Source organism: Rhodamnia argentea, chromosome 1 (assembly GCF_020921035.1).
Source record: "Rhodamnia argentea isolate NSW1041297 chromosome 1, ASM2092103v1, whole genome shotgun sequence".
Taxonomy (NCBI): domain Eukaryota; kingdom Viridiplantae; phylum Streptophyta; class Magnoliopsida; order Myrtales; family Myrtaceae; genus Rhodamnia; species Rhodamnia argentea.
The window spans coordinates 9670277-9685139 of NC_063150.1; the positions used below are offsets into that span (position 1 = coordinate 9670277).

Here is a 14863-nt window from a genome sequence, read left to right on the forward strand (position 1 = left end):
AATCCAAAAAATATTTTCCTGGAAGTTGTTTTTCGAGAAACAGGCGGAGCTTTATTGTGATAAAAAAAAATTTCTCAATTAATTGGAAATAAGCTCTAACCAACTAGACTAATTACCGAGAAAAGTACCCAAAATTTATAAACTCATTGCATTGATATCAATTCGGTGCTAAACGCTTCAATTGAACAAATTTAGATCTAAACCTTTTGGATTTGTTCAACTCAGTCCATTTTATCTGAAAAACACTGGCGTAAGTGCTTACCATTAAAAATAAATCTCATCAAATTATTTGTTTCGATCTTATGCTTTACGTACTCAAAGACCTATAGTTAAGATTTTTTGTTTTTGTCATTGCTAATACACTAATATTGTTTGAGGAGCAAACCATGCAAAATTGGAAAGGGTTAATACCACGAAAAATCCTAAACTAGTATACATATGATAAATTTATCCCAAATTATTTTTTTTACGACATGAAATCCCAAATTGGTACATCTATGATAAATTTACCTCAAACTATTTTTTGACCATCAAAAATCATAAATTGATATATTTGTGATAAATTTACCCTAAACTGGTACATTTGTAATAAATTTACTCTCTATTAGTCTCCGTTAAATTGAGTTAATACCTTGAAAAATCTCAAACCGATACATCCGTGACAAACGAATGATAAAAATCCCAAATGGGTACATCCATCAGCTACCACATATTATCTAACTCATCGATTTGATTGTAAAATTTAACAAAAACTAACAAATTGTAAAGTTGTCACAAGTGTACTAGTTTATGGTAAATTTGTCACAAGTATATCAATTTAGGATTTTTGGTGATAAGAAAAAATAGTTTAGGGTAAATTTGTTATAGATATATCAGTTTAAGGTTTTTTGTGAAAAAAATAGTTTGGGATAAATTTATCACAGGTGTACTAGTTTGAAATTTTTCGTGATATTAACACAATTGAAAAAACATCTCGGATCAAAAGATACGTTTATTTTTTGGAAAATGAAGTATTTGAAGACCGTTTTCCTACAAATGACCACTCATAAAAAGAAGGGCTAATACCACGAAAAACCTCAAATTAGTACATTTATGACAAATTTGCCTCAAACTATTTTTTTGACCACGTAAAACCCCAAACCGATACATATGTGATGAATTTATCCATAAACTATTTTTTGACCAGCAAAAATCCTAAATTAGTATATCCGTGACAAATTTACCATAACTCGGAACACTTGTGATAAATTTATCCTCCTTTAGTTTTTATTAAATTTTATAGGCAAATTGCTAAGTTAGATGACACGTAGTAGTTAACCGATATCTTTGCTTGTCATAGGTATATCAGTTTAGGATTTTTTGTGGTATTAACTCAATTTAATGGGAATTAATACCACAAAAAATGCCAACTCTTACACATACGATAAATTTATCCCAAATTATTTTTTAACCATAAAAAAACCCCAAACAAGTATATCTGTGATAAATTTATCTCAAATTATTTTTTCGGCCACCAAAAATCCCAAAATGGTGCATCTGTAATAAATTTATCCCAAACTAATTATTTTGACCATTAAAAATCCCAAACTGCTATACATGTAATAAATTTACCCTTCGTTAGTTTCCGTTAAATTGGATTAATACTAAGAAAAATCTCAAATTGATACACATGTGACAAATAGAAGGTAAAAATCCTAAATGTGTACATCCAATAACTGTCATGTGTCATCCAACTCGGTAATTTGATGATACAATTTAATGAAAACTAACGGATGGTAAATTTATCACAAGTATACCAATTTGGGGTAAATTTATCACAGGTGTATCAATTTAGAGCTTTTGGTGGTCACAAAAAATAGTTTTGGGTAAATTCATCACGAGTGTATCGGTTTGAAATTTTTCGTGGTATTAATCAATTTAACAGAAACTAACGGAGGGTAAATTTGTTACAAATGTATCGGTTTGGGGTAAATTTATCACATGTACACGAGTTTAGGATTTTTGGTGGTCAAAAAAATAAATTTGAGGTAAATTTATTACAAATGTATCAATTTGAGGTTTTACGTGATCAAAAAAATAGTTTGGGGTATATTTGTCACAAATATACTGAAAAAAATTTATTGACTAATTATTTCAAACAATAGAATTAATTACTTTTAAATAATTATTTTCTGAATTATTCATTTTTCACAAAATAATTGGAGCCAAACTCCGGACATATCGTCACTTACTTAATACAGCTATTTTCAGTATAACTTGATTGAGATTTCGCTATCAAGCCACATGACAAGATAAAATTTTCAGGGTGGTGGAAGCACCGTTGCTAAGCTATCGTTATTCATAGAAGTTTCCAAAACAAATTAAAGAAAAATAAATAATCCACATGCACATCAAATCTCTGCTTATATATATATAGCTCTCCCAGCTCCATCTCTTCCCGCTGTGCTCACGATTTTATACTCCATGACATTACCCTCACCTTGAACGTACTCGAACATAAGGGTGTCGCTAGGGGTGATCGGTTCCCGGTCCGGTCCGGTTCCCCTCAAGAATCGGGAACCGGACCGGACCGTCGATTCGGTCCTGTTCTCGATCGATTCCAAAAAATCAATAACATGATAAATTTCTGCACATCTATTAGATTTCACGTCCATTCTCTACATATTTGCTTCTTTGAAAGATATTCGGTGGCCAAAAATCCTTCCAGCTATTGCGTGTCGAAATCCCTCGACGAGGCCCAAGCGGATGAATCTTGGCCCAAAAGGGGTTGAAGCCCAAAAGAATTGCTGACGCGAAAATCTTTTATCAAATTTAATTCGTTCGTTTTCTAATAAGGAGTTCGGGTCGAGTTTTGGACAGAGTGTCAAATGCAAAAGATAATTATATTAACACCGGGGGTGCAATACGGACTTTTGACGATTCGACAGCCCACACATTCGACAGTGAGATGAACTTCGACATACTAGGACTTAGGATGCGACTCCAGAATTTAATCAACGGGGCCGAACCAGATTGTATGACACAATGTCGGAATCTAATCGATGACACTCGGACGGGGAATGTAGGACACACTACCGAAATTTAATCGACGGTATTGGACGAGATGAGCGAAGGGTACAACATCGGAATTGAATCGACGATGCTGAACCTAATGAGCAGACGCCAAAATTTAATCGACGATACCTAACTCTGGATATGAAACTCGCCGGAATTGAATCGACGACGGGAATCTGAAAGCTACAGCTAAGCTAAAGGCTAAGAGTTTAATTGTAAAAATAAGTGTTTGTGTGTGTGTCTTGTAGCCACGGGGTATTTATAGACTAGCTCTGGTAATCGTCAAGCGGTTAATTCCTTTGGCTCCACGTTTTATCATTTTCCGATAAGTCGTATGGATAGTTTTTTGACGGTTTCTTGATTTTCGCATCCTTTCTTTTCACCTCGTGGGGTTTACCACCAATCTTTCAAGAACCGCCCCGATTGTGGCTCCTTTCGTGTGCTTCTCCTTTTGTCCTCCAAGGAAGATGCCGCCAAAACTTTCTTTGGCACGTGGCATCTTCGAGGTTCTCCTGAATCTGTCTTCGATACACCTGCCCGCGAGCGATCAAAACTCCTGCTCGTGCCCCGTCACGTGGCTCTTGGAGTAACTTTGGGTGTTAACACCAACCAAACAAAGCAGTCCAATAACTCTTCAGTTGCGCAAGCAGACAATTGTCTTGTTAGTCATCAACCAAGAAAAGCAACATGAGCATCTTATAAGCTATGGAAGCCAACAAACTATCGCAACGCTCATGCAGCAACAAAACAACTCTTTCTCGGTACAATGTCATATTTTTTTTTTTAGATTCGACCAATCCGATCTGGTCTTATGTCCTTGGAATCGGGAACCGGACCACCCGGCAACTGGTTCCAATATTAAGAATCGGGAACCAGACCGGACCCATCTAGAACTAAGAACCGGACCACCAATCCAGTCCGATCCAAGCGGTTCCCGATTCGGGCGGTCTGATTTGCTCATCCCTAGGTGTCGCTGGCCCAAGCCGTTCGCTCTAACCACACTCGACCGCCAACACATACCAGTGCAATTACGAGAATGGCGCAAGCCCTCGAAAGATTCCAAAGAAACCCCACAATTTTATTAGATCAGTCTTGATGTGAGGGAACTAGGGATGCGCATTGTAGAACCGAGCGAGAAATTGCTGAAATGAAAGTGATAAAGGGAAATAGAACAAAACGCAAGATAAGGCGGGAAATCTAATCCCATACTTAAATCATTAAGCCTAGCTATGATGAAGGAACATTGTAAGGATGGAACAAAATCGTAATCCTGCATACTTAAAAAGGGTCCAATCTTAAAAGATCTAACAAGCACCCTAAAAAAACAATGACAAAGAATAACAGGGGGAACGGATTGTAGGAATTATGCTTCTTATGGAATAGGAATGAACCATATATAGCTATGCTGCTCTTTCCCGCTGTCACAAGAAGAGCATTATGCCAAGCGCCATTGGTAGCCCGCCCCATTAATCTATGTTTGACTATGCAGCTACAAGAGTAATTGCACTCAGGCAAGCAACAGCAAGCGAGTTGATACTCACCATCCAACACAAAAAAGAAATCATAAGCCTATTATATTGGTGCTAATTCAGTCTTAAACCTTTCAATTATACCAATTTAGCCTTAAACATTTTTGCATTTGTGCAAATTAAATCCATCCGATCAATTTTAGACGAAAATCGCCTATGTGGAGATCAGTATTCTTACATGGCACTGTCAACAGTGGAATTTTACAAAAAAATAAAAATCGTACTTTTTAATTAGTTTTCTCTTTCTAGCTACTCTTGCCAGCCCAAATTAAGGACAAAAAGAAAGAAAAAATCATTAAAAATCCAATTTAAAAAAAAAATTCACGTATGCGCTACGTAGGACGGCTGACATTCATGTTAGCGAATTCTAACTAAAGTTAGTCGGATTGACTCAATTGGAAAAAATGTAAAAAAATTTATAACCAAATTTGATACTAATATAATAAATTTAAGACTTTTTCTGATACTTTTTCCAGACATGCTCGTGGAGAATGCACGAATAATGGATTCCTTGGCATGCAAGAATTAGCCCCCATCGATTCTCTGCCCTCCGTTTTCACCTCAGCGGTCAATCGATGAGCACCTTCTTTTTTAACAACTAAACCTGCACACCTCCAATAATCGCTAGGGAATGAGATAATTAATTTGGACATAGAGTTCTCTCGCTTGGTGGTCTTGCACACTGCTTGGTAGAAGAAATCATGTATTTCTCACAGCAATAGTTATGGAAAGTTGATGGCTAAATTGAAAAAAAAATTAAAATTTATGGACTAAATTGCACATTGCGCAATAGTTTAAGAACTTGATCGTACATTTTGCAATAATTTAAGAAGTGGTAAAAAAACTACATTTAATAATTAGGAATAGTTCGAGTTCTACATTAAACAATTTTTTTTTGGGTCAGACATATTGAACAAATTAAACAAATTAAAAAGCCCATCTATGACAGCACACATTAGGCCAAAATCCCAGAATCATGGGCATCGATCTCCCGTAAATTACTTAAAATCACAGCGAGCATTGTCGAATTGCGCCACTCTTATTCATTAATAGCAGTGCCCTTCAGTATAATAACTGTTATGGACAAACCTTTTGCGCTTGTCTCATCCCACAAACTTGAAGCAGAGATAGATGCCTCTGTTAAAGATCTGTTCAAGGCATGGAACAGATTCACCGTGCCTTCTCTTTGACCTTCTCTCCCCTTCTAGGTCGTCCCGGACGCCTTTCGTTTCGGGCCCCGATCACTTTGGTCTTCTTGTCGCATAGCTGCGTCTTTCTAGGTCTCCCCCTGCCCCTTTTAACTTGAGCCTCCGCTGGAGCATCTGAAGGCCTCTGTTGTACACGCCCGGACCGTTGAGCTTCCTTCGTCTTCTCTTCAATCGGATACTTGATTGGGTCCTTGGTTTGGTTCTTGATTGGCTCCGTATCATTTCTCGTCGTAGCTAGCATGATCAGATTACGGATCAATCATAGCTAAAAAATCATCCAATCAGTCATAGTTTTACACTAATTTTAATGAAGCGAAAAAACCAGACCTATGGATGATAAGTAAAACAGAGATAGGAAGATCAACTAGTGCACTACAGAGTCAATGCAAGGGATGAACTGTAAACATACTGTTAGGTTCAGAAACAATCTCGAAGTGTCTAAAAGATAATTTAGCTCGTAACACAAACAATATAATTATCATTGAACCAACATGGTGGACTAATAATTTCTCAGCTAATGTTTCCCATGAATGAAACAATGACGATAATGCTTTTCTATGACAATAATGACCATTGCTGAGGCAAAAACGTTGATCAATTACACAGAATGTGTTGACCAAAAAAAAAAAAAACACCGAATATGGTTGCCACTACCTACGTCATCGGGTTGATCAGCACTCTTGATAGAACAAAATACCTCAAATAGTATTTAGTTTGTATAGAGGCAAATCGTATTTCTTTTTTCCGTTGTGATGATTACCAGAAAAAGTATGTGTCTGTCTCAACATACTTTAAGTAAAAAGTCGCCTATTGTTTATCTCATGATAACTTTAAAATCATTTAAGTCTAACCAATATGGAAAATTCTTATGGTAATTTACATATCGCGTTTACATGTTTTCAAAGGTTTCAGATATTTTGTACAACAAAGTCAAGTAGCATTAACCAGAAAAATAGACAAGTAAAGTTTTTCCGACTTACAAGATGAACAACCACAACTTGAGCATTGACTGCCTCTGTAGATGACGACCTTGAACAAAGCTTTACCAGAAGTCAGCAATTCAAAGACGCAGGCATCGCCCTTCTGCAGTTTGTTGTCCAGCACAAATGTTTTCCAACCACCTTGGGCCCTAACTTTTGGTTTGGCGTTGTACATCCCAAGATGGTATCGGGCGATCCAAACCCTTCCGCTAGAGCCGTGTAGCTTCATAAAACCGTTTCCGCTAGTCTTAGAGATGTGTGTCATGAAAAATGCAGCTGGTATATTCTGCAAATGAATTGGAGGGGAAAAGCAAATGTCATTCAAGGATAAGAAAATCTAATTCTCATTCAGAGGCTTGGTCCTCTAATTAGTACTATCGTTTTATTCGATGTTTTAAGTCGAATAAATCCTCCAAGTCATTCATTTTATTTTTTCGCCGGTAGCATTGTATGTTCTATCTAATTGTAAGAGAAAGAGCTATGCCATACAAATCAAGTGGAACAACTAGAATGTACCACAAAAGGCTAAAGCATAAGATTGAAGACACAAGAATCATGGTGTAGTAAGATATAAAAGTGTCGGCTAAAGAACACTAAAAGTGTCAAAACTTGTGTACGACGCTCACTTTAGTGCCAAAACTTTCAAAACGACCACTTAAGTGCCAACTTTTTTAAAAAACGATCACTTAAGTGCCAACTTCTTTTAAAAACGATCACTTCGGTGCCAACTCTAATTTTAACAGACGTGGCTTGCCGGAAATCCGACACGTGCTATTTTTTATCAATATTTGAGCTGATGTGACTCGGTGGAGTTGACACTGAAGTGATCGTTTTTTAAAAAAAATTGGCACTTAAATGATCGTTTTTAAAAAAAATTAGCACTTAAGTGATCGTTTTGAAAGTTTTGGCATTGAAGTGATCGTTTTTCAAAAAATTTAGCACTTAAGTGATCGTTTTGAAAGTTTTGACACTAAAGTGAGCGTCATACATAAGTTTTGGCACTTGTAGTGTACTTAAGCCTAAAAGTGTCATCCCCAGAGTCTCTATTATATCAACAGTTAATGACCAATTCAAGATGCATCAATGATGTATCCTGCCATGTCTATTTGAAAGCTACAGCAAATGCTGCAAGTGGTAAGGAGGAAATCATGAGGTACCCTTCACGTATCTGCTCCAATCAGCTGCCAGAGTAGAGTGGATCCTATCCTATGTTTACCGCTTGCCTTCCTTACCTAGCTGGTCTGGAGGAATGCGCTACATGGAGCACTAAACCCGTGCAGTTATAGAAGGGCATGTGTATATGTCACCACTCTAAGCTAATTAAAGCATAATCAAGTGCACCAAACAAATTATGGTCCTCAAGAAATTGCAATGATTAAACTGAGCACCCGATTCATTCCTTACCAATGCGTACGGACACTGAACATAGGATGGTTGCATAAGAACTATGAAAAATGGATTTGTGGTTTCAAAAGAAGCAGCCCTCGAAAGCACTTCGACCTCTTCTTCAACTCTGAACCGTCGGTTACTCAAACACGGCACCGATTTCGGGCAATTATTACCGTCAGAGATGTGTCCATCACCATGTTCATCTGCAACAAAGATATGTCATCTTGTTTTAAATTAACTAACAAATATATCCATGGGAAATACCTATTTACTAGATCCACAGGGTTTAGTAGGCTTCCAGTTTTTTTTTTTGGATCATTTTAACCTTTTTTAACTTGAGGTCCTTCATTGTACGAACTATTAGTCCATTCTGGACACCCATTGTAACTGCTTGTTTCCATGGATGGCTCATACAAAGAGTCGTCATCATCAGCCAGTGAATTTTTCTTCTTCTTCTTCTTCGGGGATCGAACTTTTGTTGATGATGGTGATTCTCTCCTTTTACATCTGCATGACTGAGAATCATCATCTGATATTTCAATTACCATGTCCTCGGTTTCCTCCACGTCTTGTGACAACAAACGCTCATCACCAAGCTTGAATTTTCCACAATTTGCTTTACAAACCATAGGGTATGTGATTTCTGAAGCACTCGTATCACATACAACCACATGAAACACACAGTTTCCTTCATATCTGAAGACTAGGAAGTAACCGTCTTCGATTGAGTAGTGCTTGACGAAGTCTGACCAACCATCTTGTAGCCAAAAGTCATCTTTTTGCCTCCGCAATTTCATTTTCCAAACATCACCACTAGGCATATTGAGGCACACGACGTTGGAGAAATTATTTCCGAATCTTCTGGCGAATCTTATTGGAATCTTCTGTTTGAAAAATAAGAGCATAATTTAGGGAGAAGCCTAGGAAGAAACTGCAAGTCAGGCATGCTGGATTTTATTGTTTGCTTGGAACAAATACTCATCGAAGATGTATCCATAACAGAGTAAAGAAGTGATTATGCATAAGCGGGAAGATCTTTTGACATATGAACGAAAATTGGTTAATGAAAATAAAACATACCCATCACCAGTGATAAGATTCACTCGTCTCATGCAATCAGATGATGCATGCTCCACATATAGGATAACTCTCAGTGATAAAACCCAGTACTGAATGCTGCCTAAAACACACATTACTTGTTGAATGTTAAATATGATGACACCCTTTGCCATATAATCTAGCCTTTCTAAGCCAGTTACTTCAGTAGATCAATCACAATGCACCCACCATTACTCTCCAAAAAGTATCACCTAACTCCACCACAACACGGTGTTGCTGTCCAAATGTCTCATTCTGTAAAAGAAAATTCAGGCCAAAGCATACGGAAATGAAGTCCCAAGACAGACTTGTCGTTTATCCTAAAAGCAACCACCCACAAGAAAAAGGAAAGCAACCAAAAGACAGAAACAGAACAGGCTCATATACAGAAAGGGTAAAAAAAATGAGACAGCTCCCACCCAGGAACTAACAGCGAAACCCAAAAAGAGACGGAACGAGAACCAACCAAGGCCATCTTCATCTGCAGTCATGGGGCTAGCGTTATGCTCACCCATCTGAAAACTTTGAGTGACATCACCAAAACAGCCAATTCTTTCCCATGGAACTGGCAAAAGACTGCTTTTTTCTTCTTATTTGTGTCACAAAAGATTGATTATGCAACCAATAGGAGCCTGCTAATTCTTAAGAGTTGATTTGCTTTTTTCTTCTTATTTGTGTCACAAAAGATTGATTATGCAACCAATAGGAGCTGCTAATTCTTAGAGTTGATTTGCATCTGTATTAACTCTAATATGCATGGATCTGCACCAATTTTGCCAGAGAGAAGTCTTCCCCGAGTCAAGAAATGGAAACAGCAGCAGCAAAAGGAAACTCCCAAGAAAAAGAAAATGCATAAGAATTGGGACGAATCGAAGGCTCACAAGATTTTCACTCTGAATGTGTTGGGACCGAACAATCCTGAAGAAGTGGGGAGTCTTGGCCTCGAAAAGCTGACCATCTTCTCCAGCACAAGAAGGACCAGAGTTGCTCCGGCATGCATTTTCCTCTGCCATGGCAGATATGAAGGAGAGTGAGCTGTTCTCACGACAAATATTCCTCCAAGCCACTCTCTCTCTCTCTCTCTCGATCGAAGCGAAAAGAGGAAACGATCTGTTTGCCGACAGAGACCATTTACTTGGGGCTGTCTGATTTTATTGCTTTTATTTCATCATACTAAAGAAAAGAAGGTAATTATAAGACATGTGACCCGACCGGTTCTTCTGGGTCCCAAATAAATAAGTTCTCCCACACTCGTGTAATCTTAGGGTCTATATGGTAATACTCTAAAAAAAATATTTCTATTCCCAAAATATTTCCAAAACACTTTGAAAACAAAAACACGTATGGTAAAAAATTATTTCAAAAGTGTTTCGAGAACATTTTTTAAAAAAAAAAACACTTTTAGAGCAAAAATGAGAAACAAAAAAACCTTGTGTCCGAATTTTGGAACACTTTTTAGAAACAACTCAAGGGCGAGCTTGTACAAACCACCACCGTCCACCATCGTCGACGAGGAGTTGAAGCCGCCGCCACAGCCCGTCGCAGGTCGCCGACCGCCCGCCGGTCACCGATCGCCACCGAACGCCATCCGTCGTCGCCGCCACCCGCCTCCACCGCCGCCGACCTCCGCCCCCACCGGCCATTGGCCGCAGCTTGCAGATCCTTCTTTTTGGTGAAAAAAGTGTTTTTTTGTACCGACCAAACGCGTTTCTGTTCTCGAAAATCGTAGCCGAGAACGGAAATACAAAAAAAATGTTTTTGTTCCAAATATGTTCTCAGAAAACGAAACGTTACCATACACGGTCTTAAAGTGGCACTTATTGGTGTTAATATAATGAATAAGCGATGCAGAGGGTAAGCAAGTAAGTAGATCCTTGGGAGTGGTGTCGGTACGATTTGTGCTAGAAGTTACGGGTTAGATAGAGTATATCTTAGGAGCTGTGAAGGCGGGATTGGCCTTCCGTGTATAAACTAATTGGGAGCCGATGTCGCTCTTCCGATGAGATCATGGCACGCCGAAACCAATTGTGGTATCTAAAGTAATCTACATTCGCTCGATATAAAGGATGTTCGAGCTAAGTTGGACGTGGAATAATCCGATACAGAAAAGTTATTCGCCTCAATGTTTTATGGAACAACGAAAGAAACAATGCCAGCCTGGCGTAAACGACTCGTCAGGCGCCGTACAAGCTATTCCACGGCCAAGGAAAGTGTCAGCTCATGATAAGTGGTATTAGAGCAAAGTAGAAACGAGTCGTTCGTGAGATCGAGGAGCATTAAGCTAGTTGAGGGAAATTCCACACGAGAAAGCCTCGCAAGAGAAGACCCGTGGGTGATCAAAACCCAAAAGGAGAGAAGCATCATCAGACGCAATGTCCTCCATCCATGAAAAATTCGCCAAGGTGAGAGCCACCATAATCGAGTTCCTTGACGGTCTCGACGAAGTGAAGGAGTGGATCAACATCATCGAAAAGACGCTTCACCAAGACTTCACCGTCACCGTTAACGCAGCCGTGACCCCACTACATATCAAGGACGAAGCCCTTGAAGCATTTGTAGAAGCTATGAAGCTGGACGTCCAAGAGAAAGAAAATTCCCATCAAGCGGAGATAAACGTGCCAAAGGTGGATATACAAGAGCTAAAAATCGAGCTAGTTCTCTGTAAGACTAGAAAGGTGCAATGACCGTTCAAGCGGTGCCCAAGCTAGAGCTGCCAAAGTCCAAGGAGTTCAAGGCGAATAATCCGCCATGGAGGTGAACAACTTCCTCTGGAGCATGGAGCGATACTTCGACGCCATTGGCATTCCGGACAAGATCGCCGAGGTACAAAACAATTCGATATTTCTATCTGAGAATGCTATACTTTGGTAGCGATTCATGTGTGATGAAGCCAAGAGAAGTGTCCTCCTCCTCATTTGATCATCCAACAAATCCAAGAAAGGATCCAACAAAGAAAAACTAAAGCATTCTCACATAGCTTCTCACTCTAGAATTCTCTCTCTCTACGATCCGGTAAAACTTTCGAGCGATCTTCGGAATAGGCATTCCAATGATCTAAGGAAACCTAAGTCGATGCACAGATCAACCCTCAAGTATAGGTCCGTAACAGTTGGTATCATAGCAAGGATCCCTCCAGTAGGTGAGTCGAAAAAAACTTGTGGTCTACCCGGTCCTACAAGTACGAAGAGTGAATCACCGTGGCAAAAATGGCTTGGACAAAGTGCGGCTCTTGATTTGCTTCTGGGATGCTAATGGAGACATGGTAAAGAAATCGATTCATCACTGAAATGGGATAAAATTCCTTGATCAATTTTCCGAATCTCAAAATGGGTCATCTACCATGTTTTAAATAAAGAAAAACCTCAATTGGTGCTAATACAAAGAAGTGCTTACTAGGGAAAAGAAGGTGCCGCCAAATACGTCGATTAGCCAAAAGTGCTACACTTGGGAAAAAGTGCAAGTGACCAAAAGAGGGTGCTGCCGGATATGCGCAATTGGTTAAAAGTGCCACACCTAAAAATGTGCAGGTGATCAAAGAAACCCAAATAGCCTTTAAACCAAAAAGAAGCTACCAATGAATAAAAAAAATGTTATGTTGGGAGAGCGCACACTTGCCCTCTATGCAAGACCCAAATACATGGCGTTGATGGTAGGAAAAGGCACAAGGAAGCGATAGAACAGTTGCAAACATTTTGTTAGGTGTGCGCGCACTTACCATCTATGTAAGACCCAAATACGTGGCTTTAATGGTAGGAAAAGGCGTAAGGAAGCAACAGAATTGCCCGCAATGGGGGCTTTGTAAATTGAGTAGCAGAGAATGACACGAACAGGTTGTTCCATATTCCAAATGGGCAAGTTCTCCCACACTCAACCTTGAAGTGGCACTTGCTGGTGTCAATATAGTGAATGAGCAATGCAGAGGGGAAGAAGCAATTGAGTCGTCAAAGTGGTGTCAAGGCGATTTGTGCTAGAAGTTCTAGATTAGATAAAATATACCCTTAGAAGCTGCGAAGGTGGGGTTGGCCTCCTGTATACAAACCGGTTAGAAGCTAATGCTACTTTTACGATGAGACTATGGCAAGTCGAAACTAGTTGTGATGCCTAAAATAATCTACCCTAGCTCTATATAAAAGAGCCCGAGCTAGGGTGGGAGTGGTATGGTCAGATACAAGAAAGTTATTCATCTAAGTGTTCTATAGAACAACGAGAGAAACAAGGCTGATCTGGTATGAATGACTCGCCGGGCCCCGCACGGGCTATTCCGCAACTAAGGAAAGTGCCGGCCCGTGATAAGGAAGCGACAAAACAGCCGCAAACATTTTGCTGGGCGAGTGCACCCCCGCCATCTATTTAAGACTCGGTATTGATGGCGGGAAAAGGCTCAAGGAACCAACGGAACTACCCGCAACAGGGGCATTGTGAAATTGAGTGAAAAAGAATTACATGGACCGGTTGTTCCGTGTCCTAAATGGGCAAGTTCTCCCACACTCGTATAACCTTGAAGTAGTGCTTGTTGGTGTTAACATAGTGAGTGAGCGATGCGGAGAGGAAAAAACAATTGAGTCCGTGGGAGTGGTGTTAGGAAGGTTTGTACTAGGAGTTCTAGGATAGATAGATTATATCCTTAGGAGCTCCGAATGCGGAGTTGGCCTCCCGTGTATAAACTAGTTGGGAGCTGCGCCTCTCCTAATGAGGCCATAACGGGCCGAAACCGGTTGTAGTGCCTAATATAATTTGCTCGTCTCGCTCTATGTATCAGAAGTTCGAGCTAAGTTGAGCCTGGTATAACTTGATAAGGGAAAGACATTCGTCTAATTGTTCTAGGGGACACATCAAAAAGGAAGGGCTGGCCTAGCTTAGCTTGCCGGGCATCTCACGGGCTAAATTCCTCTGCCAAATCTGTCGGCCTGTGACACATGTCTGTCCCTATTTACCGTTTGCACAAAAAGGAAAATATCACTTCCTTTTTCCCTTAAAAGGAAGAGCATCCATCAATTTTCATGGAAAGAATTGACTGAAATGATCCTTAAATTTTTGTCTAATACATTAATGTGAGTCATCAATTTTTAATTTATTTAATATGATCCCCGAACTTTAACCCAATGCACAATATGATCTCTAAAATAATAATTTGTTCAACTTAGTCCATAAACTTTTGGTACATATTCAATGTTCAATTCAATTCATGGACTATATAAAAATGTTCAATGGTTACTTAATGGAATGACTACATTGAACATTTTCAAACAGTTTAAGAACTACATTAAACCTATTTCAAAAGTCTAGGTACTTAGTTGAACAGATTAAAAGTTCAAAGACCATATTATGCATTAGACTCAATTTCAGAACCACAAGAGACAAATTAAAAGGTCGTGAATCACATTACATATTGAGCCAAAGTTCACCAACCATTCGTGTTATTATCCCATGCCCATGTAGCCCTTTCTGCTTGAAGCTACTTCTACTTATTCTGCTCAATATTCTAGTCCAGAGCATCAGGCAGTGCGAGCATTTTTCCCCCACCAGATTTCACCACCCGGTCCACCTCACGATACGATCTAGCGACCGGTTCCAAATGGAGCGACCGGCCACATCCTCCCGTGGG

The 14863-nt window shown here is 39.4% G+C and overlaps 1 protein-coding gene across 12 annotated transcripts; it reads right to left on the minus strand.

Annotated features, from left to right (window-relative positions):
* Nucleotides 1-5581: 5581 nt before the first annotated feature.
* LOC115740164 (B3 domain-containing transcription factor VRN1-like) lies at nt 5582-14769 on the minus strand. Of its 12 annotated transcripts, none has more exons than XM_048283430.1 (6): nt 14668-14769; nt 9448-9513; nt 8486-9044; nt 8176-8363; nt 6772-7057; nt 5582-6025 (listed from the first exon to the last, which is right to left on the minus strand). In XM_048283430.1, the coding sequence occupies exons 1-6, from the start codon at nt 14752-14754 to the stop codon at nt 5754-5756; spliced, it is 1458 nt and encodes a 485-aa protein (XP_048139387.1). In that variant the 5' UTR covers nt 14755-14769; the 3' UTR covers nt 5582-5753. The 12 variants fall into 12 exon arrangements, with proteins under 12 accessions (XP_048139387.1, XP_048139350.1, XP_048139318.1 ...); XM_048283393.1 differs by lacking the exon at nt 14668-14769 and adding an exon at nt 10140-10342 and having other exon boundaries at nt 8486-9041; XM_048283361.1 differs by lacking the exon at nt 14668-14769 and adding an exon at nt 10140-10342.
* Nucleotides 14770-14863: the final 94 nt, after the last annotated feature.

Excerpts from the sequence above, each read along its gene's own strand:
- LOC115740164 (XM_048283361.1), bottom strand. The coding sequence starts at position 10,271 with ATGGCAGAGGAAAATGCATGCCGGAGCAACTCTGGTCCTTCTTGTGCT. Across the intron at positions 9,045-9,447 it reads ATACTTTTTGGAGAGTAATG|AAGATTCCAATAAGATTCGC; the intron begins GTGGGTGCATTG and ends TTTTTCAAACAG. Across the intron at positions 8,364-8,485 it reads AGGACCTCAAGTTAAAAAAG|ATGAACATGGTGATGGACAC; the intron begins GTTAAAATGATC and ends TCTTTGTTGCAG.